At 45.6% G+C, this 23,068-nt stretch overlaps 3 protein-coding genes across 6 annotated transcripts in view; 2 read left to right on the forward strand and 1 right to left on the reverse strand.

Moving 5' to 3' along the window:
- The window catches only part of ZFYVE27 (zinc finger FYVE-type containing 27), a 668,411-nt gene that overhangs the window by 596,694 nt on the left and 48,649 nt on the right, over positions 1-23,068 (forward strand). The window lies entirely within an intron of this gene.
- On the forward strand, positions 809-15,488 carry PI4K2A (phosphatidylinositol 4-kinase type 2 alpha). Of its 2 annotated transcripts, none has more exons than XM_042458798.1 (9): positions 809-1,350; positions 9,191-9,391; positions 10,871-11,002; positions 11,091-11,244; positions 11,771-11,832; positions 12,244-12,346; positions 12,530-12,714; positions 12,866-12,925; positions 13,051-15,488. In XM_042458798.1, exons 1-9 carry the CDS (start codon positions 889-891, stop codon positions 13,210-13,212), a joined length of 1,521 nt encoding a protein of 506 aa, XP_042314732.1. In that variant the 5' UTR covers positions 809-888; the 3' UTR covers positions 13,213-15,488. The 2 variants fall into 2 exon arrangements, with proteins under 2 accessions (XP_042314732.1, XP_042314733.1); XM_042458799.1 differs by having other exon boundaries at positions 811-1,350; positions 12,530-12,663.
- AVPI1 (arginine vasopressin induced 1) lies at positions 16,363-20,469 on the reverse strand. The gene is made up of 3 exons (XM_042458813.1): positions 20,224-20,469; positions 17,961-18,321; positions 16,363-16,793 (listed from the first exon to the last, which is right to left on the reverse strand). The coding sequence occupies exons 1-3, from the start codon at positions 20,345-20,347 to the stop codon at positions 16,637-16,639; spliced, it is 642 nt and encodes a 213-aa protein (XP_042314747.1). The 5' UTR covers positions 20,348-20,469; the 3' UTR covers positions 16,363-16,636.

Raw genomic sequence — 23,068 nt, forward strand, 5'->3', positions numbered from 1 at the left:
TTTTCCCCCTATGGACAAGTATTCTCCTATGTTTCCCTATGGAGAAGAGTTCCCCCTTTCCCCCTATGGACAAGTATTCTCCTATGTTTCCCTATGGAGAAGTGTTCCCTTTCCCCCCCCTATGGACAAGTATTCTCCTATATTTCCCTATGGAGAAGTGTTCCCCTATATTTCCCTATGGAGAAGTGTTCCCCTTTCCCCCCTATGGACAAGTATTCTCCTATATTTCCCTATGGAGAAGTGTTCTCCTATATTTCCCTATGGACAAGTTTTCCCCTATATTTCCCTATGGAGAAGTGTTCCTGTATATTTCCCTATGGACAAGCAATGTACTGTCCTTTGTTTTAGTACCTCCAGGTGATGACAACTCAGCCTTACAGTCAGGCACGTGTGACGTGGTACTTAAAGTGTGGTCACAGTCCAACACACAAAAGGTCCGGGATACCCATAAGGCCGTCCCTGTGTGTGGAAGGGGAAGAAATGACACTTGGCGAGGATGACTGGGCTCTAAAGGCTAGAGGGGCGTGGCTGGGGGGGCACTACGAAAGGGGCGTGGCCACGAGAAGATATTTCCTGGAGTGGGCGGGGCGAGCGCTGCGAATGGGCAGCGGAGATGGCGGGGCGCTGTTGTCGAGTGAGGGGGCGCGGCCGCGCTGTGATTGGCCAGTGGAGGTGGGCGGGCGCTGTTGTCGAGAGAGAGGGCGTGGCCCGCGCTGTGATTGGCCGGCGGAGATGTGGCGGAAGCGGCGCGTGCGGCCGGTGTGTCAGGTGACGCGAAAGGAGTCTGAGAGAGAGCGAGAGCATCAGGGACCTGGTCTGCGCGCGCGCAAGCAGAAGAAGAGGAGCAGCAGCAGCAGCAGCAGCAGCGTCTGAAGGGGCGCCGGCGCCATGGACGAAACGAGCCCGCTGGTCTCTCCGGAGCGAGGCCCGGCGCCGGGTTACGGCCTCCCCGGCTCCGCTGTGCGCTCCCCGCCTTGCCCGGCCGCCCCTTGTCCCGCCCCTTGTCCCTGCCCTTCCCCGCCGGGCTCCCCGACAGGTGGCCGCGACCGGGAGCGACAGCCCCTGCTGGACCGGGGCGCCGGCGCGGCGGAGCGAGGAGCCCGAGGAGGGCCGGCTGGGGCCGGGGCCGGGGCTGCGGCAGGCGTAGCCTCCGGAGGGACCCAGGTCCCCCCTCAAGCTCAGGCCGGGGCGGGCTTGGCGGGGGCTCGGGAGCCCCGCAACGATTTCCCCGAAGACCCCGACTTCGCGGAGGTGGTGCGGCTGGCGGAGCAGGCGAGCGAGAGGGGCATCTACCCGGAGCGCATCTACCAGGGCTCCAGCGGCAGCTACTTCGTCAAGGACCCTCAAGGGGTGAGCGTCAAGGGAGTCCCCGAGTTCCCTCTAGGCCAGCAGTGGTCCCAGGCTCTGCCCCTTTAAGAGATGGTTTGGACTTCAGCTCCCAGAAGCCTCAGCCATGTCGGCCAATAGCCAGGGATTCTGGGAGATGAAGTCCAAAATCCCTAAAGGAGCACAGTTTGGGCACCACTGATCCAGGCGATGTGATGTTGAAGCCTTTATGGCTGGCATCCATGCTTTTGGTGGCCTTTTGGGCTGTGAGGCCACGTTCTGGAAGAGTTTCTTCCTGATCTCTTGCCAGCAGCTGTGGCTGTCATCTTCAGAGCATGCTGGCATGGAAGAGGGTGGAGTATGTATACTGTTGGCGGAGAGGAGGCAGTTTGCATGTTAATCTGTGTGTTGTTCTGTTGTTGAATGGCAAAGCCTCAGGGTGGCTATTTAATTACGCTCGTCCCTCCACATCCGCTGGGGTTAGGGGCACAGGATCCCTGTGAATGTGGGAAAAGCCACAAATAACAAAAACACGTATGTTTTTACCTGAGGGAACACCTCTCTAGGAATCTCTGGGTCTTCCAGTGCATCTCTGTGGTCAACATCTGCCAGACATTGACCATGGCATTGCACTGGAGGAGCTACAGATGCCTAGTGGAGCGTTCTCTCTAGGAATCTCAAGGTCCTTTGGTCTGACTTTTGATTAAAACTGACCACTGAGTTGCGCTGGAGGACCTACATATTCCTAGAGAGAACACATTAATAAAATCTGTGAATAATCAGATCCACAAAGGTCAGTGCTGCAAATGAGGAGGGAGGAGTGCAGTGATCCATTGTCTGCTGGCCCCTGTGTAGGTGGTCCCTATGTATATTTATAGACCACCAAACACAGTGTCCAAACACAAATCAAGGAACATGAGAGACGCTGCAGACTGGGTCATTCAGAAAATCAGCAGTAGCAGAACACGTTTTAAACCATCCTGGGCATAAAATGCTGCTTCAAAACACCAAAATCCTGGACCATGAAAGATCAGATCAGAATGCACAGGGAAGCCATTGAAATCCACAAACACCTAGACAACTTCAACAGGAAAGAAGAAGCCCTTAAAGTAAACAAAGTCTGGCTGCCAGTCCTGAAAAACACCAAAGTCAAGACCCAGCAAGTGCAAATGAAAACCACCCAGGGTCAGGGCGGTTTCCCAGCAGACAATGGCTCACAAATTAAATGGACACCCTGAGGCCTTGGCATTCAACAGCAGATAAACACACAGATTAGCATGCAAACCACTTCCTCTCAAACAAGGGTCACACAGTATATATACCCCACTCAGTTCCATGCCAGCAATCTCTGAAGATACCAGTTACAGATGCTGGCGAAACGTCAGGAAAAACCTCTTCTAAAACACGGTCTCTTAGCTTGAAAACCCACGAAAAAACTCCTACTAGGCCTTACTCATGAAATAGAACAGAATGTTATGGCTGCAGTTGAGTATTGTTAAATGGGCATCATGATGCTCTTAGGAAGCACCATGCAGAGATTGTGAGGAGGCAAAACACCTGCACTCTTATTGGCAGGGCACTCTAAAGAGGCTTGTGAAACTACAAATCCCAGGGTTTCATAGGGTGGCGCTAAAAGCACTGACAGAAATGTAAATTCATGGTTCTTAGTCCTGCTCCAAATGGAGAAGGACATTGTGGAATTCCTCCTAGACAGGAGGTTGAAATGTTGGACAGGACCAAATAAAAGCTAAAAACACTGATATAAATGAAAATGTGTGCTTCTTGGTGATGGTCCAGATGGAAGATATTTTGGAATTCCTCCTGGACAGAATGCTGAAAGGGAGGGCATGACCAAATAAAAGCTTAAAATAGAGTCATAGAAATGTACATTCATACCTCTTAGTCATACTCCAAATGGAGGGCATTTTAGAACCCCACTTGGACAGAAGGCTGAAATGTAGGACATATCCTGGAAAAGGAGGACATCTGGTCACCCTGAATTAGCCCCATGCTGAGCCTTGGCAAGTGGAAGCTTTTCATGGTGCTTCAGGGTGGTGACTCTTCTGGAAATCCCTGCCTGGAACTTTCCCTCTGCCCTGAAGGAGGAAGGTGGGCTTAAGCCAGCCATTGTAGAAATAATGCCTTTTGACACCTCTTTAACTGTCATGGTTCCCTCCTACAGAAACCTGGGATTTGTAGATTTGTTCTTTGGCAGAGAGTCTATGAGGGCGCATCTACACTGTAGAAATAATGCAGTTTGACACCACTTTTAACTACCGTGGCTTTTTCCTACAGAAATCCTGGGATTTGTAGTTTGGTGAGCCACCTGCACTCTTTTGGCAGAGCAGGCTAAAGAATCTTGTGAAACTATAAACCCCAGGATTCCATAGTATGGAGCCATGAAACTTAAAGTGGTCTTAGATGGCATTTTTTCTGCAGTGAAGATGCACCTTTGGCCTTACTCTTCCCGTATCTGCAATGTATGGTAGGACAGCATTACCTTGCCTTAAAGGTTGTTATAAGGAGTATAACTAATAATGCACATTCACTGCTTTGAACTCATGAAAGCCATTTATATAGTAAGTACTGTGGTTTCTTTTAATATTGATGCTCAGTTCTGTGGCCTGCCTGCGGACAGGTTGGCCTGCCAGCTATCAAATGCTGTGAGACTCCAGCCTCAACCTTTCCTCAGTTTTGTTTTGACTTAGGATATATGCCTTTCCCTCTATCTTTTCAGATTGAGATGCAAGTGCTTGCTTTCTACAGTTCCTAAAGTACAGCTTATGTCTCAGGTGTGCCTCTGTTACCTAAGAGGAATAAGCAACTACTAAGCCTTATTCATAAACAGAACAGAATGTTATGGCAGCAGTTAAGTATTGTTAAATGGGAAACATGATGCTGTTATCAAACAGGATACAGAGACTGAGATGGCAAAACTGCTGCATAACAATATGGCTTGTCTATTGCATTTAAAGATACTCAGCAAACAGAATGCTATGGTATTGTGGAATTTCCACTTGAAAACTGAAACCAGAAGCTTCAGCCCTACTTTTCCAGTCAGGAGGACAACAGCACTTGGCATGTTAAAATGCTTCTTGAATGTGGGGATTGTCTGTTTTCAGAAACTGGCTTAAAGTTAGCATAAGTGCTGATATCCAGTCCTGAAGAACTATCCAGGTTCAACTGTTTCGGTGGCAGAATGTGTATAGATTGCCAGCCAGTCTTGACACTCCTTTTGGCCCCCTAGTCTTGGTAATGAATGGATCCCATAACAGCTGGGTCTCTTGCTTTTTGGCCTTGAAGAAATAGGCAGTTGGTCTGTGTTGTACAATGTTATGTTACTGATTCAGGGTACTCCTTGGCGGCACCACATAATTTTAGGAACGGAACATGTACATAGAAGAATTAGATGGACACAAGGATACTGTGGACAGAAATGATGAATTCCTTGCAATCATCCCAGTGTTAGTTGAGTTTGGTATATAGATTCTCTGGAATTGCTCAGTTAATGTCAGGGTGCATTTTTATAAAATGTTCCTCAACTAACAGTGCTTCTGACTAGTGGCCCCAGTTTACAAGTGGCAGAGGAAATCTGGCTAATTTTAATATGACCTCATTAAAGGAAGAGCTGGGTAGATTTAGTCAGTTTTTTGTGTGTACAGTATTTGCTAATGCAAAGGCTGTGTATATTTATAAGGCAGAAAAGGCCTTTTGGAGGAGAATGACGGTTGGACTCTGGGAGCAGCTGTTCAACTTCCTTTCCTAATCATGTGCTCCTTTAACTTTTAGGCAGTTTGAATAAAGCCTGTTAGGTCTTAGAAGCTCTTTGTTCTTAGAGTTTAAAGTCTGAGGAACCTGGTAAGAACTTGGGATAGTGAAGAGTTTATTTAGAAAGGAAAACTGAAAGAACCAGACATGTCTTCTTTGCAGACAGATCTTGAGAACAGGCTGATGGAAGGCCTTTCATAATCAGCTCACCTATTCCACCCTTTGCCCTATGAAGAATTTAAAGACAACACTGCTAATATTTACCCAACCTATGTTCAAATAACACCATGTTCTCCTCTTGGTAGTCTCCCTTCCATTTAAAAGATGTTGCTGGTAGACAGGGCTGGGAATCATGTAGCCCTCCAGATGCTGTTGGGCTGCAACTGGCAAAAGCCTTAGCTGACATAGCCTATGTGTAGAAATGCTAGGAGTTGCAGTCCAGCTACACAATTCCCACCTCTGATCTTAAAAATGTAATTCTACCTTTTTGAAACCTAGCTTCTTAGAGGAAGGATTAAAATTTCTATAAAGAATGGTAGATCTACTGCTGTGAGGCTATTTTAGCTGGCAGGCTTCTTGGGACAGGAAGTATATAAGTACTATGCATACTAGAAATAGTATGTAAATATAAAGGGCATAATAAGAATGATAAAATTGTGTTAAATTGCCCAGGTAGTAAGAGCACATGGGCAGGGGAACTGGTTCCCTAGGGATATACTTGGATTGATGTCTCTGGAAGTTTTTTATAGCAGGTGTGGAGAAACATGACCTGAGAAAGATGAGATGCATGCCATTATCTTTATATGTGCCCAAGGCAAGTGTAAGCAACCTTTACCATTTAGCTTTGGACTACAACTCCCATAAGCCTCAAGATCACAGGCAGAAGGCAAGGATTCTCATACTTGTAGTTCAGAACAACTGGAAGGCATCCGCTTTCCACTCAGGTGGAAGAGATTTTGAATTCCAGGTTCTTGTACATTTCATTCTGTTTTCTTGGAGAATGTTTCTGAGGCTTTGTTTCACTGGATTACTGCTTCTGTCTCTGTCCCTGCAGGGACTTGGCATCTGAATTAGCCTCTTTTGTCCTGTTTTGGGAATAAGAGAAAGGGGAATTCCTATGACATTGTACATGGAATGACAAGAAGTGCAGTTCTGGTCAGCTGTACTGCATTCTCCATGCCTGTACGTGGGCTGGCACTGTGCATAGTCGTGTGGCTTTCCTTGTGACCACCATAACCAACTAGATTAATTTAACTTCCCCTTTTTCAGTCTTGTTTGTTGATTGTATGAAATCACGCTTCATCTGAGTCTTATTTCTTGCACTAGCAAACCAGTCTCTTGTTCCTGTCTAGTTCTATCTTTGAATTCACTTCCTTTTCTTAGTTGGACTCATGGGAGATGCTGCTGGCTCTGATGAGTCAGACTGCCCTTTGTGCTGCTGCCCTAGGTAGGCAGAAAGCAGCAGATGGACTGATGCAACAGTAGTACTTCTCCTAATATTATTTGGAGAATTAACGGAGCCCTTGTAGCCAGAATTTTGCAGGTTAGATCCTGGTATCAGGACTACCATATATACTTGTGTACAAGTTGAGGAAAGGTTTTAGGGTGAAAACCATGGATTTTGATATGACCCATGGATGTCAAAACCTAGGTTAGGAGAAGGTTTTAACATTCGATTGAGAAGGAAGGAACTGGAGGGATGTGTGGCAGGGAAGATCCTAAGGGAGAAGGAAGGATGGAAAAGAAGGGTTTTCCATGGGACTGGAAAGGCAGGAACTGCAGGGAAATGTGGTGCACTGTATTGTCAAGATGGAAGCCCTGGCTTTCTCACATGTGTTGCTCCTCATGGATGGGAGAGCAGTCACCATACTGTACTTGTTTGACTGTGAGATCAGGCAAGATTAAAGATATACCAGTAGATTGTTAGGGTAATTCCTGCCCCATCTCCAGAAATGAGGTATGAGATTCTCCTCCAGAACATAGGTCTGACCTAGGTCTTGGTTGAATGTGAACATAAGGGGATTGGGGACCTGGCTGGTTCATATAAATACATACATGTGTTTCCCCAGAGAAGTCACAGTGCTTCTATCTTTAAAACTCCTACCTCATACTTGGCTGTGGACCATGGTGCTATCAAGTGAAATGTGTTAAAACACTGTTTTCTGTTACAATTTGGCATCTATAACTAGACCAAAATGTGCACTCTTTGCTTACTTTCCCCATTTGTTCTTTGTGCAGAAAGGTGGTGATTATTTATTACAAAGCTGTGAACAGAAAATTGTGATTTCAGAGCATAATGCATGGAGAGGCTGGAATCATCTGGAGTTAACAGCTGAAGTTCAGTTTGCTGTGCTTTATTTTCAGGCCTGTAGAACAGGAAGGAGTAACTGGCCTTCCATCTTCTTCTGGTCTGTTGTTGCCATCAGCCCAGCATAGCCAATCATGATTATGGGAATTGTAGTGCAAAACATCTGGAGGGCGACAGTTGCCTGGCCCTGATTTAGAAAAAATAACCTGGATATTTTTCCATGGGTTCAACAGTACCCACAAAACCTGGTATGCTGTCAAAATGATACTCATGTAGTAAATATTGGTTGCAAGATCTGGTATCATAGATTGGGGTAAGCAAAGTGTGCTGTCCAGATGTAATTGAACTACATTTCCTAGCATCCATTAATATTGGCTATGTTTGCTAGGGCTGATGGGAGTTGTAGTAACAGAAATTGAGTTTGAGGTATTTTGTCCACCCCTGCCTTACCTGATGCAAACTTAGCCACACAGAATTGTGGGCCTCCTGACAATGCATTACCAGGACGATCCAGTCTGTAGTGGCGTGTACCAGATATTTAACACTTCAGCTCCCATCAGCCTCAGCCAACAAGGCTGGCAGTCAGAAATTCTTGAAATTGTAGTGCTAATACTACAGGGCACAAGGCTGAGGAAAGTCGCTATTCTGTGTGCAGCAAACCACATGTATGATTACTTATTAATCACAGCTATATCCAACTTTTCCTTCAGTGAGCTTGAGATAGCAAGCATGACTTTCCTCCTTCCCACTTTATCTTTGTGATAAACTTGCAGGGTAGGTGAGCTTGCAAGAAAATGACTGACCCTATGGGTTTCATGGCTCAGTGGAGACTAAAGCCTTAACCTCCATAGTGCAGCATTCAATCTCCATAGTGCAATATTCAGTCTCTGATAATTTCATGATGGTGAAGTCAGCTCATATGCCAGTATAAAATTTAAGATTGTGATCCAGCTTCACATGATCAAGCAGAGAAACAGGAGTAGGTGGGAAGCACCTTTGCCTCTATGTGGCCCTTTTATGCTCTACTTCCTTTCTGGGATTCCCTAGTTCTAGGCTTGTGACTGAGTATCTTGCTGAAGTGATGTTGACAAAGGAGATGGTGACTAACCATCCATGCTGTAGAGAATGTTAAGGGCAATCTTTCCTGGGACTGAAGAAGAAGATTCTAGAATGGGAAAGGCTATAGTAGTTCTTGTGTGTGTTTCTTTGCTGAAAAGATTACTTAGAAAGGTATCATAGTTTGGAAAGATTGAAAGAAACTGCTTTTTGATGGGCGATGGTCATGCCTGGGGCTTTAATTTAAATACAGTTTCTCCTGGGACTTCAAATAACATTCTGTGTCATTTTCTTTCTTAAGGCTGGTTGCCCTCTTTGGACAGAAAGAAGAAGTGAAACTTCCTAGCGCATCTCCAACCACATTGCCATCAGCACCATTAGAGTTATCTAGTCATCCAGTTAACTAATGAGGTGCATCTTAGGCAGCTCCAGGACCTGGATAGGTTCACAGTAGCCTTTTTTTTTTTTTGCACCTGGATTCATCTCTCACTAGTGGTCACTCTTTTCAGCAGTGAGGCTACAAACCTCCTTTGAATGGTGTCAGTGTCATAAAAAGAAGTAAATATTCTAGTAAACATTTTAACCCCTTGCAGAAAAGTCACTTGAGTCCATTCTTTCTCTGCATTAACATATTTGCGAAGAGCCAGGCAAGGTTAGGAAGGTCATGTGTGTGTGGTCATTTTTGCCTTGCCCAGCTTGGACTAACCAATCTCTATCTTTTGTCCTTTTTAGAAAATCATTGGTGTATTCAAACCCAAGAATGAAGAACCCTATGGGCAACTAAACCCAAAATGGACAAAGTGGCTGCAAAAACTTTGCTGCCCTTGCTGTTTTGGAAGGGACTGCCTTGTCCTCAACCAGGGATATTTGTCTGAGGCAGGTGCTAGCCTTGTGGACCAGAAGCTGGAACTGAACATTGTTCCCCGTACAAAGGTGAGCCTGAGATAACGATACATAAAATAGAGACTACTTTTTCCTCTTATATGACACAGATGGGGAATCTGTAGCCCTACTAGATGTTGTAGAACTACAACTCCCACCATTTCTGGCCATGTTGGCTGAGAAGAGCTGTATTTGTAGTATATTTGGCCAGTGAAACATTTACCTACATTTCAGTGATAGACAGGGCAGCCAAAAGTTCTTCATCTTTGGAATATGAATGTTCCTTATTTACCAGAGTACAGGAACTGTCTTCTATCTGTCCCTTTACGTCAGGAGTGTAGCAGCAGCATCAACAGCAGCACTTTACATTTCTGTACTGCTTCATAGTTAACTAAGTGCACTCTAAACAGTTTGCAATGTGTTAGCCAGTTGTCCCCAACAAGTTGGGGACTCATTTTACCAGATCTATGAATGGATGGAAGGCTGAGTCAACCTGGAACCCTGTGGATTGAACCCCCCACGTTGAGGTTGTAATACCAGCATTTAAGCACTGCACTACCAGTGGGGAAAATGCAACCCCATAGGCCATGTGTAGCCCCCATAGTCCCTTTTTTTGTGGTCATCCCAAATCCACCATGAACTCCCTGAAGCACCAGACACCATGCATTAAAAAAAATCAGATGAAAAATGATCCCTAAACTAATATTTTGCCTTGAAACCTCCTCCTTCAAACCTGCTTATTTTACCAGAAGTTAGCTGAGAAAAACAAGAAGTGGGGACCACTGGTGAATTCCTGTGTAATCCTGGTTGTGGTTTTGAGCAATTTTCAGCTGTAAGAATGCAGAAGTATGGCTTACCGGGGAAGCAGGATTGAAAATTGGGCTCAAGCTCCTCTACATTTCTTCATCTCTGCTTTCAACCCAACTACTGCCCTTGTCTCTTATCCCAGCACTAGCACACCTGTGGATTCTAATCTTTGCTCCTGGTTTTGCCCTCCTGGTTTTGGTGTTTTGATTTGGATTAAAGCAGGTACAGTGCAATACAGTATCTGTGCACACAGAGTAGGCAGGAAGCAATTGGGTGTAGCTTTTAACAAAGATTACATTACTAGAATATGTCAGGTAACCAACTGTTTTCATCAGTGTGCTCAATTGCACTTTCTGGATTTTGTGTTCCATACTTGATTTTTGGCTAAACATTTTCAGATAGGAATTGCATGTAAGTGGAGAGGCAAAACAGAATAACATAACTAGACAGTGGGAAAGAAACAGGCATCTTTTCAAAAAGAAGGAGGTAGTTTGCATAACAATTATAAGAGAATAATTTGAGATTGGTCTTTTAATAACTTTTGAGATTTTTCAGGACTTCTGTATTCTACCTCAGTACTAGATAGTGCAAAGCTTGTTAAAAGCAGACAGGTTTGGATATGTTTAGGTTTATGCAATGCACCTTCTGCAAATACATGCATGCAAGAAAGAAAGCATTGCTTATGAATTATGCATTTGAGTAATCTCTTCCCTACACCCACAGGTGGTATATTTAGCCAGTGAAACATTTAACTATAGCGCCATTGATAGAGTGAAGTCCCGGGGCAAACGTCTGGCTCTGGAGAAAGTGCCAAAAGTTGGGCAGAGATTTCATCGAATTGGGCTACCTCCAAAGGTAGGCCATTTTCCTAAGATATTTAAGAGTGTCTGGTGCCACTATGCCATGTCTCACTTCATTTAATTTACCTGATCCTTGCTTTCAGGTGGGCTCCTTTCAGCTTTTTGTGGAAGGTTACAAGGATGCAGATTATTGGCTGCGTCGATTTGAGGCTGAGCCTCTTCCAGATAATACTAACCGCCAATTGCTGCTGCAGTTTGAGAGACTAGTGGTGCTGGACTACATCATTCGTAACACTGGTAGGTTCTGCGCTTAGTTGTTGTTCCTCCAGCCCCTACCTGACATAAAGTAAGACTAGCAGTAGCTTGTTTTTATAGAATCAGAGAGTTGGAAGAGATCACAAGGGCCATCCAGTCCAACCTCCGGCCATGCAGGAATATAGAATCAAAGCACCCCTGAGAGATAGCCATCTGGCCTCTGTTTAAAAACCTCCAGAGAAGGAGACTCCAACACACTCTGAGGGGTCATGTTCCACTGTCAAACAGCTTTGTTTTGTGTCAGAAATTATTCGTTGTGACAAGACAAATGAGGAGTGATGATTAAATTGCCAGCATTAGGTTTGTCCCAGCTCTGCAGTAGCAGGTGCTGTGAGACTGAAATAACTATAAGCTGCTAGGGTGCATATTCCAGTGAAGTGTTGTTGTTTTTTGCCCCCACTCCTTTCCCCTTCACTATGCTATGGAGTTTGCTGCCAATGGTTACCAATAGTATATTGGAATTAACTATTTCATTTCCTTCCATTTGTACATTTTTGTCTCTTTACAGACAGGGGTAATGACAACTGGCTGATCAAGTATGATTGCCCTCTGGACAGCACAAGTGTGCGGGTAAGTGAGATCCAGAGCTGGGCTACTTCTGTGACAATTCAATTTGAAATCTGTGGTGCATGACTGCAGCAGCAGGCAGTGAAGGCCAGGCAAAGAACAGTCATGTTCAGTGTCCACTAAAGACATTGACCAAAAATATGGCAGACAGCACTGTGTTTAGATCTACAGTAGTTGTATCTCTTAGAAACCATTCTACAACTCACTAATGGTCTGGTAAAAGTTCCTAGTAAAGTCCGATGAATCCATGTGAACAATTATGAGCAGATATACAAACAATGCTGACACCATGCCAGCGAACGCAGGAGAAGTACTTGCTGGCATGTGGCTGCAATGCTGTGAATCTTCTGGAACTGACCTTTGTAACCAGAGTAGTGCCTTTTCTTGGCTTAACATTCTTCCCTTTCTCTTCAGGACTCAGAAGAGTGGGTATTGGTGAAAGAGCCTGTCATTAAACTGGCTGCTATTGACAATGGCCTGGCTTTTCCTCTCAAACATCCAGATTCTTGGAGGGCATGTAAGTATGTCCCGAGCAATTACTTGATATACATTTGTGCCTTGGCCTGAGTTGTCTTCTTCAGGGTCCCAACCATCTGGTGTCTCCATTTGGAGCCCAACATATCCCTCCTGGCATCCTGCCCTTGTGACTAGTCTGGGTTGTGAGTCTAATACTTGCTTTCTGTATTCTTCTCACCCCTAGACCCTTTCTATTGGGCATGGCTGCCCCAGGCCAAAATACCCTTCTCCCAGGAGATCAAGGACTTGATCCTGCCAAAGATTACAGACCCAAATTTTGTCAAGGATCTTGAAGAAGATCTCTATGAACTCTTCAAGGTAACCACAGCCACCAGGGCAAGTACATCTGTGGTGCCACTACTTCATCTTGTGAGCATGCTATTTATGTGTGATGTCAGTGTGGAAGGAGGGAACCCTGGGGAAAGAGCATGTACTCCTTCCCATGTGGCAGAAGAGAGATTATCTAGGTTCAACACTTGCCTTAACTGGGTTTGTCCATCTCCCTTTGTTCCTTTTGTAGAAAGATCCAGGTTTTGACAGAGGCCAGTTCCACAAACAGATTGCTGTCATGCGTGGTCAGGTATGCCATTTGGTCATACTGGCGGGATGGGATCTGTGCTTGGTGGGATGGGAGCTGCCTTGCTCCTGTTTACAGCTGGCCTTCTATGGGATCCTAGCACTGAGTTTCACCACTTCTCTTCCTAGATCCTGAACTTGACACAGGCCTTGAAAGATGGGAAGAGTCCCCTACACCTAGTCCAGATGCCCCCGGTCATTGTCGAAACAGCTCGCTCCCACCAACGTTCTGCCAGCGAGTCCTACACACAAAGCTTCCAGAGCCGCAAACCCTTCTTTTCCTGGTGGTAGCAGTTGCCCTTTGCACTCACCGAGAAACCTGACTGGGTGGGGAGTGTTACTTGACTGCGGGTGACCAATCCTCCAGACTGAGCCAGCTATGCTGGAGCCAGCAGATGTGAGCAGGCCCTCCAGTCAGCATCACTCTGCACACTTCCCACAGAAAGGGAGGGAGCTTCATTCAGACCGACTGCTACTCCTTTCTTGCTGTGGGCCGGTTTGCTCCCCATCCTGAGCATGGCAGCATCTTCCAGCAGGTGCCTGCATGCAGTGCCCTTGTAGTTTCATGCTGTCCCTCTAATATCCATCTGGGTGGAGCACATGCAGTGTCCTCTGTCCCAGAAGGCTGGTGACAAGGGGATGATTTCAAGTGGGATGGAAGTGCTACTGCTCTATGTGCAAATGCCGGACTTGAAACTCCTTCCTCCTTTAGTACACCCTCTAGTTCATCCTGAGAAGACCCCACTAGGCTTACTCTGTTACCCTTGGTCCTACAGAGATGTTCCTAGTGATGTGTGTTTTGGAGACATCTGTAGGGAATGTGGTCATAACTGCCTACATCTGGAGAGATCCAGCTTGGCCAGAGGGGAGAGCTTAAGGGTTGGGATATTGCCTGTTATAGTGGCTTCTGTCTTTTTGGAGGTAGTAGGTAATACTAGGGGGAGTAGGGTTCTGCAGAGGACCATAAGATGGGAGAGTCAAACTGCTGTTTTCCTTTCTTTATGCAGCAGGGAGTAAGGGCCTCAAGCAGTAGGTTTTAATTTGGTTTTAAATTATTCATCCCATGTGCATACAGTCACGCTCCACATAGTCTGAGAGCAAGCAAGAGGAAGATGTATATCCTAGTATGGTTACCTTGGGCTAGCACTTTACACCCACCTACTATGGTCCCTAGAGCAAATAATAGATGTCACTCTGTTTTAGAGACATGGTGGAGCAGAGTGTGGGTGAGGCGAGGCTTTTGCTAGAGGCAGTTCTGTCTCTTGAGCTGGATGCCTTCCTTCAGCTGAGTATGAGCACTGACAATCGTGGAGGGAAAGAGTCTGAGTGTTGCCTGCTGCCATTGGGGAGATGCCCTCACTACACTGTCTGCCACCCTTTAGCAGGCAGTACTGGTTATAAGGATCATACTGAGGCTATGCCTTGTGTACAGTGGAATGGTATGATGACTTCTGCTTTTCTGTAGACTGCCATGCTAAATCCCTGGTAACAAGAACTTCGCATCTTAAGTTGTCGACTTCTCATCTGAAGTGTCCTGGTTTCTTCTTGGGAGCTGCTAATGTAGCTGCTGATCAAGCCTGCTAGGGAGAAGTCTTGTGCCAAGCTCAGTCCGGCTTCCTTCCTGTTCCAAGTAGCGCCCTGCACCTGGTAGGTGTGGCCTGCCTTCTCCTGTTGTTCCTGGCTGGAGAGAGGATTCTCTGCTCTATGCCTGTGGTGCCAGGCTGAAGCTGCTGTACTTGGCGCTAGGGGATACTTTCCCTTTTTGCCAGCCTGAACTGAAATGTATTGTTCTTATGCACTGTAGAAATGTATGTAATATATTTAAATCAATGCAAGTATCTTCATAACAGGTCTGCAGTTGCAGAGCCAGTTTCCTGTGTGTTTTTATGCCTGCTAGAGTTAAAAAGAGCTAAATGTTCTAACCTCAGTCCCCATTGTGCTGCGCCAGTTACAATTGTGCCTTTATATACAACTGCTCTGCTTGCCATGCACTTTCAATCTTACCTCATAGCATAGACCAGCTTTCCCCAATATGGTGTCCTTCATTCACTATTAGCCAGATTAATCAGGTGAGCTGGCTGGGTGCTTATGGGAGTTGTGGTAGAACACACCTGGAAAGGACTCAGGTGTAGCACAGGCTGGGGAAGTGTGAGCTTCCAGATTTTGTTGGAGGGGAACTACCATTAGTCCTAGCCAGCTAATGAATAGCAAACAATGATGATAGTTGTAGTCAAAAACTACACATAAGCTCACACCTTCCCTACTGCTGGTGTAACAGTTCTAGTTAACCCGTGATATGTAATCTGGTTGAAAGTCCCTCTTTTTTGTCTAATTTGTATTGTGAAGCCTGATCAGGAAAGCTGCCCTGTGCCAGGGGCTGGCTGCTGGTAGATAAACTACTTCCTTTTTTTAGTTTTTATAGCTGTTAGGAAAGCAAATCATGTATTCTAATTTATGAGTGAACCAGCTTAGAAGCAATATTTAACACAGTGTTTACAGTTGCTTTTCCCTGTTAATGTTCACATTTCTGTTCTGGCAACATTAAATATATACATTTAGTGAAAATACGTTGCTGAACTTCTACACTAATTATGTAGCTGGTTGTGAAACCATATTGTTGTGTGAGGGAGCTACTGCACCTAGGACAGGTGTTTCGTTCTTCAGTGCAAGACTGTCACTGGAGCCTCCCGTGCTTTTTGCTTCTCAGAACTCTTTCAGATTTTCAGGTTTCAGAAATGTTGATGAAAGTCTGCACAGTAGAAGTGGACACTAAGCTAACTTCTTGTCAGCCAGAACAGCCAGTCCTCTAGCAGTGGTGGCACATTTATCCTTTTGCTACCTTACTGCTAACTTCTGCACAGGTTGGAATGACCCTGCAGTATTAGGGGGAAAGGGAGGGGGCACTTGTGTAACAGAAGGTGAGTGCAACATGTGTACAAGCATTCCATCTCTGGTGCCAAATGTTGGAAGGAAAGAACTATGGTGACCCTATCACGGGCTTTTCTTGGCAGAATTTATTTAGAGGGGGTTTGTCCTTGCCTTCTTCTGAGACAGAGTGTGTGACTTTCCCAAGGTCACCTAGTGAGTTTCTATGGCTGAGTGGGCTTTTGTACCCTGGTCTCCAGAGTCATAGTCAAACCACTACACCATGCTGGATCTCTCAAGGATAAAATAGCTACACCTAAAAAAGGAAATTAGATAAATCCATGAAGAATATCTACCATCCACAATAAACTGACCACTATCTAGAATCACATTGCAGTCTACCTGTGAGTACTAATGGTGGGAGAGAGAAATCCAACAGAAGGGGAAGTTAATGGTCTTCAATTTCTCTAGGCTTTTGAGAAACAGCAGACTGGGGTATATGACCTTGAAATACACAAGTCTGGCCAGATCTATCAGAGTTCTTTTAGTCATATAAAAGTACCTTCAGAGAAGGAATATGTATATACACACATACGATTTATTACATGTGGCTGTTTGCAGTCAGTAGCTGTAGTGTTTGTGCAATTCTGAACAATTGGAAGTGACTGAGGTAAAGAGGGCTGATTTCAATTTTCTCTGCCATGACCGAACTCAAAGGAGGAGAGCTAATCTTGTCTCAAAGATTCTTTTCCAGCTGGAACTTGTTAAACAGCAGAGCTGAATTTCAGACTTCTCCTGCCCCCATATAGTGACAGTTGTATGTATTGGTGTGAGGTCTGGGTTCAGTTGCTCACCGGTGGAGGCGGTGGAGGTAGCCTGTAGCTCCCATTCCTCTTTTTTTCCTGTACTGGGAAGCAGCATAATGGCCAGTTCGATCAGCATCCTCTGTCTCCTCATGATTGCTGCTCTTATCAAGATCAGTGCAATATGTGGTACAGTCTTCAATCCTGCAGGAGAGAAAAGGCATCTATTAAGAAATGTTTTCTTCTCTGGAAAATGGACAAGAATACAAAGAATAAGGGGACAATATCTTTTTAAAAATTGAGTTTGGGATGGGGGGAGGGGGAAGAAGAGTCCATAGCTGAGGCTGTTCCTGCATTCAACATTATTGTAGTTTAGAAAGAAACACTGGTTCTTTCCTGCCACACTAAGCAGTTACATTCTGCTGGCTTATGTAAGCCATAAAGATTAAATATATACTTCATAAATATATTCTGCTTCTGTTAATCATTAGAGTGCAGGAAAGCAAGAGCTACAAAAAACTGCATCTTACCCCCACATTTTATGTCTGTTTCTGTGTCATTAAAGGCTCCAGTTTTGTTTCTAAATTAAAACCTTAGGTTGACAATTCTAAACCTGCTGGACTCCCAGATGTTGTTGGACTGTAACTTCCATTGTCGCTTACAATTGCCTGTGCTGATTAGGGTTGGTCCAAACATTGCCTTTTTTATCTGGTTCTATACATGCACTATAGTTGAGATTGCTCCAAAATGCCAGTTAATGGTGGAAACCATCCATCCATTTCACAAGCACAGCACATTTATCAAATGTCAGCTGGAATAAAAATGACAAAGCCATACCCAAACTCCTTGGGTAGGGAGTTTCAAGTGTGTGGGGCCACCAATGAAAAGATACCCATTAGCCTCACTGGGGGACCAAAGAGAAGGCTTGGGCAAGTTTGTATGGGTGCAGAAAACCCTTCTGATAACCTGGTTGTGCTGTTTAGGGCTTTATAAAGGCTGAAAATGGAACTATAGATTGGGCCCAGAAAAAAAAAGCAGCCAGCATAACTTGATCAGTGTTAGGGTAGAATACTCCTAATTTCCACAAGTACCTGCTATGTAATTGCATTTGCTGAATATTTGTAAGGAGCATAAATGTATTACATAGTTCATTATAGGCTGCTAGGTGAAAGAATTGAGAAAATAGACTCCAATAGGAGATGGATCAGTCTAAAACTCATGCACCGTATATGTGCATGCACACATAGAAACATGGGTGGTCCATGACCCCACACCAACACTAAAGGACAAGATCTGGAGTGCAAAAGGATTCTGCACACTTGTACTTAATACTTGGGAAACAGCATGATATTGTTACAGTGGAAATCATACCGTAAACGATTGAAATGTTGTAATTCTAGGAGTCTGGTAGTGCTGTCTTTTTCCGAAGGAGGCCTCAGGTGGGATTGCAGCCTCCGTTTCCTATGCCTTCTGTGGAGTTGTTGCAAAGCCTGAGTAATGCACCTGTTCTCTGCACACTCCCAGACAAGTTGAGCCCGCTCCTCTGCCTCTGTATCTCCACTGCTGTGGAAGAGACGGCGCAACTGCCATAGATCCACCCCCTGAAAGATATTGGCAGATGCTCTCTTGCGAGTGCGGGATTTGGGGGTCTGATGCTGTGGCAGATCACAGGCTATAGAGGCTGGTGTACCCATGGTGTTGGGGTCCCTCCACGCTTGAGCTGGAGGTGGTTCTGGGGAGGAGGAGAAAGTGAAGTGAGCAGTAGAATGGGAAATGGTTCATGCACTCTTGCCATCCCTCCAATTTTCCCACTTTAATGTGCACTTTTCCAACCAAAAGCAGAAGTCCAACTCATTGTTATTCCATAGCCTTAACCGCCGCACTTGCAGCCCACTGCTAAAACTGAATCCTCGCATCCCACAGAACAAGACAGATTCTGATATGACATCAGGATTTATGATTCATGACCCCTAATCTCAGTTCTTCCTTGAGATCGGGCCTGGACAATTCTGTCCTTGAATATATTTGGGGCTGGGGGAGGTAGGGCTACAGCCCCTATCAGCTCTTTTCAGCACAGCCACTGATAATGGTTTATGTGAATTGAGGTCCAAAAACATACAAGGGACAACACTGCCTACCCTGACTCTAGATTGAGAGGTGGGCAACTCTGTGCCAGCCCTATGTAGGTAATGGTGAGGGATGTTAGAATTGTAGTCTGGCAACATCTGCAGGACCGCAAAGTGCGCACAGCTGCTGTCAGTAGTTAGATGTAGCACACTATATATAGTGCTTCGCCATGCTTGCTGCAGCTAATGGCACTGGTGGTCCAACACACCTGGCAGTTACCAGGTTAGGGAAGGTTCTAGGAGAGGATTGAGTCAGGCCACTACTTGCCAAAATGCAGGTGTGTTTGTGCCAGTAGGAGGGAGGAGCTATAGGAAAACAGCCGCAGGCCAAAAGGGTGACGCTAGCCCTGCCATGTGTGCCTGTCCCACCCAAGCTGGGCAGAGTGCCAGGGGTGGAGCCATAATGGGGCAACAGATCACATACTTGCATTCAGAAATCCACCTGGACTTAGACTTCTTTCATCTCCTTTTAGGCAAGACTAAAAAGTCAAGCAACAGCAGCAACTTCCTAATCAGAAGCCTGGGGAATCTACCTGTTGAAAGAGGGCCTCAGGAAAAGTGGGTGATGCAAACTATTGTAGAAATACCTCTCATGTCCCTGGCCTCTCAACTCCAACTAGAAACTTAGCCCTTAGTCTGTAGGGTGATCTAATCAGCCCTTTCTTGCTTGCTCATAAACGGGGGATGCCTTTAGTTCATGATACCTAAAGATGAATCATTAGAATTACTACCAAACATGTCACTGCAGATGTTATGTTTCTCTCAGTCCCAGTGTGGTGGAACTACATAGAAGGAATGGCAGTGCTCAACCCCTGGAAGTCTTAGCTTTCAGTCCTTTGTGCTCAGCAAAAAGATCATTCTGTGACCATGACTCATATTCTCTCGGTCTAACCTACCTTACAGGGGTCTCTTCAATATATGTGACATTCAGATCCTCTATATTATTATTAATATGCAATAACAGTCATCTCAAAATCTATCTAGGATCCTGAGTTTCACTGAGGGATTGAAGTCAATGCCCTCTTGTCAGCCAAGGGAAGATGTGCCAAAGAAACAAACAGGAAGCACAGTCTGCAGAGGGATCTGGTGGCACCTGGGAGACTAACTGAAAGAAAGAAAGAAAGCTGGTAGCATGGGCTTTGGTAGACTGGAGCCTCCTTCCTCGGGTGCATGAGAGTCCTTTGGGCTCTCCACTACGGCTCCAGTCTACCAAAGCCCATGCTACCAGCTTGACCATTGCTTTCTTCATTGCTACAAGATCTCTTTGCACAATGATTTCTCAGGCTAAGACAAGATCCCTCTGCACCCTCATTTTCCAGACTAAGATGAGATCCCTATGCACCCTGATTTCTAGGGTTTAGGACAAGATTCCCTTGCACCCTGATTTCCCAAACTAAGATCCCTTTAGATCCTGATTTTCAAGGCTAGAACAAGATCCCTTTGCACCCTGATTTCCCAGACTAAGGCAAGATCCCCTCGCCCCCCTGACCGCCCCTGTTGCCACAGACCTGGAGGCCTCTGTGCTGCCTGCGGCCGGGTCTCCTCGCGGGGCTCCCGGGGGTCCTCCAGGGCGGTGCGTCTGGCGGGGGGTCTCTGGGGCTGCTGCTCCTCCGACCTCTTCTTGCCGGTCATTCAGAGGCTCACGCCGAGGAGGAGAGCCGCCTTCTTTGGCCCATTGAAGAGACCGGACCCCGGTCATCTCAGCCAATCAGATCCCTCGGCAGCCTTAACGCCAGAGTTCTAAATCCGAACTCCGGAGATAAACAGGGAGCCAATCAGGGGAGGGTAAGGGGGCGGGGCTGCGGAGCCCTTCGCGGAGGGAGCGCGTGGCAGGACGGGGCCTTGACGTCAGAGGGGCGTCACCCTGGCAACAGCAGAAGGGCGGGGCTTCCGTAGTTGCCTTCTTCCTCTCCCTGACAGGAAATGGGTGGCTCTCGCAAGATTTAGAATCATAGAGTTGGAAGAGACCGCAAGGGCCATCCAGTCTTTATTCTGCCATGCAGGAACTCTCAATCAAAGCACTCCCTGTGACAGATGGCCATCCAGCCTCTGCTTAAAGACCTCCAAGGAAGGAGACTCCATTACACTCCAAGGAAGTGTGTTCCACTGTCGAACAGCCCTTACTCTCAGGAAGTTCTTCCTAATGTTGAGGTGGAATCTCTTTTCCTGGAGCGTTGTAGTCTCTGGAGCAGCAGAAAACAAGCTTGCTCCCTCCTCAATATGACATCCCTTCAAATATTTAAACAGGGCGATCATATCACCTCTTAACCTTCTCCTTTCCAGGCTAAACATCCCCAGCTCCCAAGTCGTTCCTCATAGGGCATGGTTTCCAGACCCTTCACCATTTTTGTCGCCCTCCTTTGGACACGCTCCAGTTTCTCAATGTCCTTTCTGAATTGTGGCGCCCAGAACTGGACACAATATTCCAGGTGGGGCCTGACAAAGGCAGAATACAGTGGCACTATTACTTCCCTTGTTCTAGACACTATACTTTTATTGATGCGGCCTAAAACTGCATTGGCCTTTTTAGCTGCTGCATCACACTATTGACTCATGTTCAACTTGTGGTCTACTTGGACTCCTAGATCCCTTTCACATGTATTCTCATACACATAATATAATATATGTTGTTGTTGCTGTTGTGTGCCTTCAAGTCATTTCTGACTTACGGCAACCCTGTCATGGAGTTTTCTTAGTACTGTAATTTTCTTCAGCGGGAGTTTGCCTTTGCCATCCTCTGAGGCTGAGAGAGTGTGACTTGCCCAAGGACACCCAGAGGGTCTTCATGGTTGTGCCAGCATTTCAACCCTGGTCTCCAGAGTCATACAATGCTCAAACACTACACTGTCTTTTTGTGGGGTTTTCAGGCTCTGTGGCCATGTTCTAGAAGAGTTTATTCCTGACATTTCGCCAGCATTTGTGGCTGGCATCTTCTCTCTGAGATCATGGCCACATAGCCCAAAAGACCCACAAAAAACTGTGGATGCCAGCCATGAAATCCTTTGACTTCACACTACACTGACTCTATCTCTTCCTCTGATAAAGGGTGACCCTAGATATAGATATATAGACACACACACGCGTGTGTGTATGCGCGTGTGTTAAAAACACACAGGGCTATTTCTTCCCTATCAGACATGAGCTTGAGCTTCAGTAGACTTGGGCTTTGGTGGATTTGAACCTACTTCCTCAGAGGCATGAGGTGGAGTGACCTATAGGCCTGTCTTTGGACTCTTCACCTCATGCATCTGAGGAAGGAGGCCCAGGTCTAACAAAGCTCATTCTACCAGCTTCTTTCTTTCACAGAGAAGTTTATCACACGGGAGGAATTTCTCTTAATTTCAAACGATAAGAAAGGGGGTCCAGTTCAGCGAATTTACATGAATTCGAATTGTGTTTGAACTGACTTCCCATTGCCTGAAAATAGCTTGACATTGCCTGAAATTGCGTGTGGTAGTCTATCACGCAATAACGTGAAACCCCATGATTGCATTCGGATTGCCATTGGATTATACTTCCAAGTTCCCTTGTCTGATAATGTCCTTAGTCTCAAATGGGCTACAAGATCCCTTTGCATACAGTGGTACCTCGGGATACGAATTACCCAGCTTACGAATTTTTCGGGATACGAAAAAATCCCATAGGGATTTATTGTTTCGGGTTACGAACGTTTTTTCGGGTTACGAAAAAACGGCGGTGCTGTTTAAATGGAGCCGCGGCGGAGCCGCGGCTTTTTTCCCCATTAGCGCCTATGGCAATTCGGGTTACGAAGGTTTTTCGGGTTACGAAATTAGCCGCGGAACGAATTAATTTCGTAACCCGAGGCACCACTGTACTGTGCTTTTAATGGTTATGACTTCTTTGTCTTCTTCTCTTCCTCCTCAGTTTTTCTTTTGCTTGTTTTTATCTGTCCGCCTCCTCATTCGTTCATATTTTGCTAAAATTGCAAAACTGCTTGTTTGGATACCGCCTTTGAGAATCTATCAGTTGTTGTGTTGCTAACTGCAGTCAAGTTTACTTTGATTTAAGGCACCCCTATGAATGAGAAACCTCCAAGTCACTCTTGTCATCAGCAGCCCTGCTCAGGTCTCACAGAGTCAGGGCTGTGGCTTCTTTTATCTGCAATGGGGTCTTCCTTTTTCCCCACTGTTTTCTACCTTACGCATCAGAACATTTTAATAAGTGGCACATATTAAATATATGTTAATATTAACATATTAACATGGTAAATATTAAATATATTAAATATAAGGATTTTGTATGGGTGTAGTATGGGAGGAGGTCAATAAGGGTGGGAGTGACACCAAACGTTACCACATCAGATGACACCAACTTTAGTGACACCACTCCTTC

This window comes from Sceloporus undulatus, chromosome 3, assembly GCF_019175285.1.
Source record: "Sceloporus undulatus isolate JIND9_A2432 ecotype Alabama chromosome 3, SceUnd_v1.1, whole genome shotgun sequence".
Lineage (NCBI taxonomy): Eukaryota > Metazoa > Chordata > Lepidosauria > Squamata > Phrynosomatidae > Sceloporus > Sceloporus undulatus.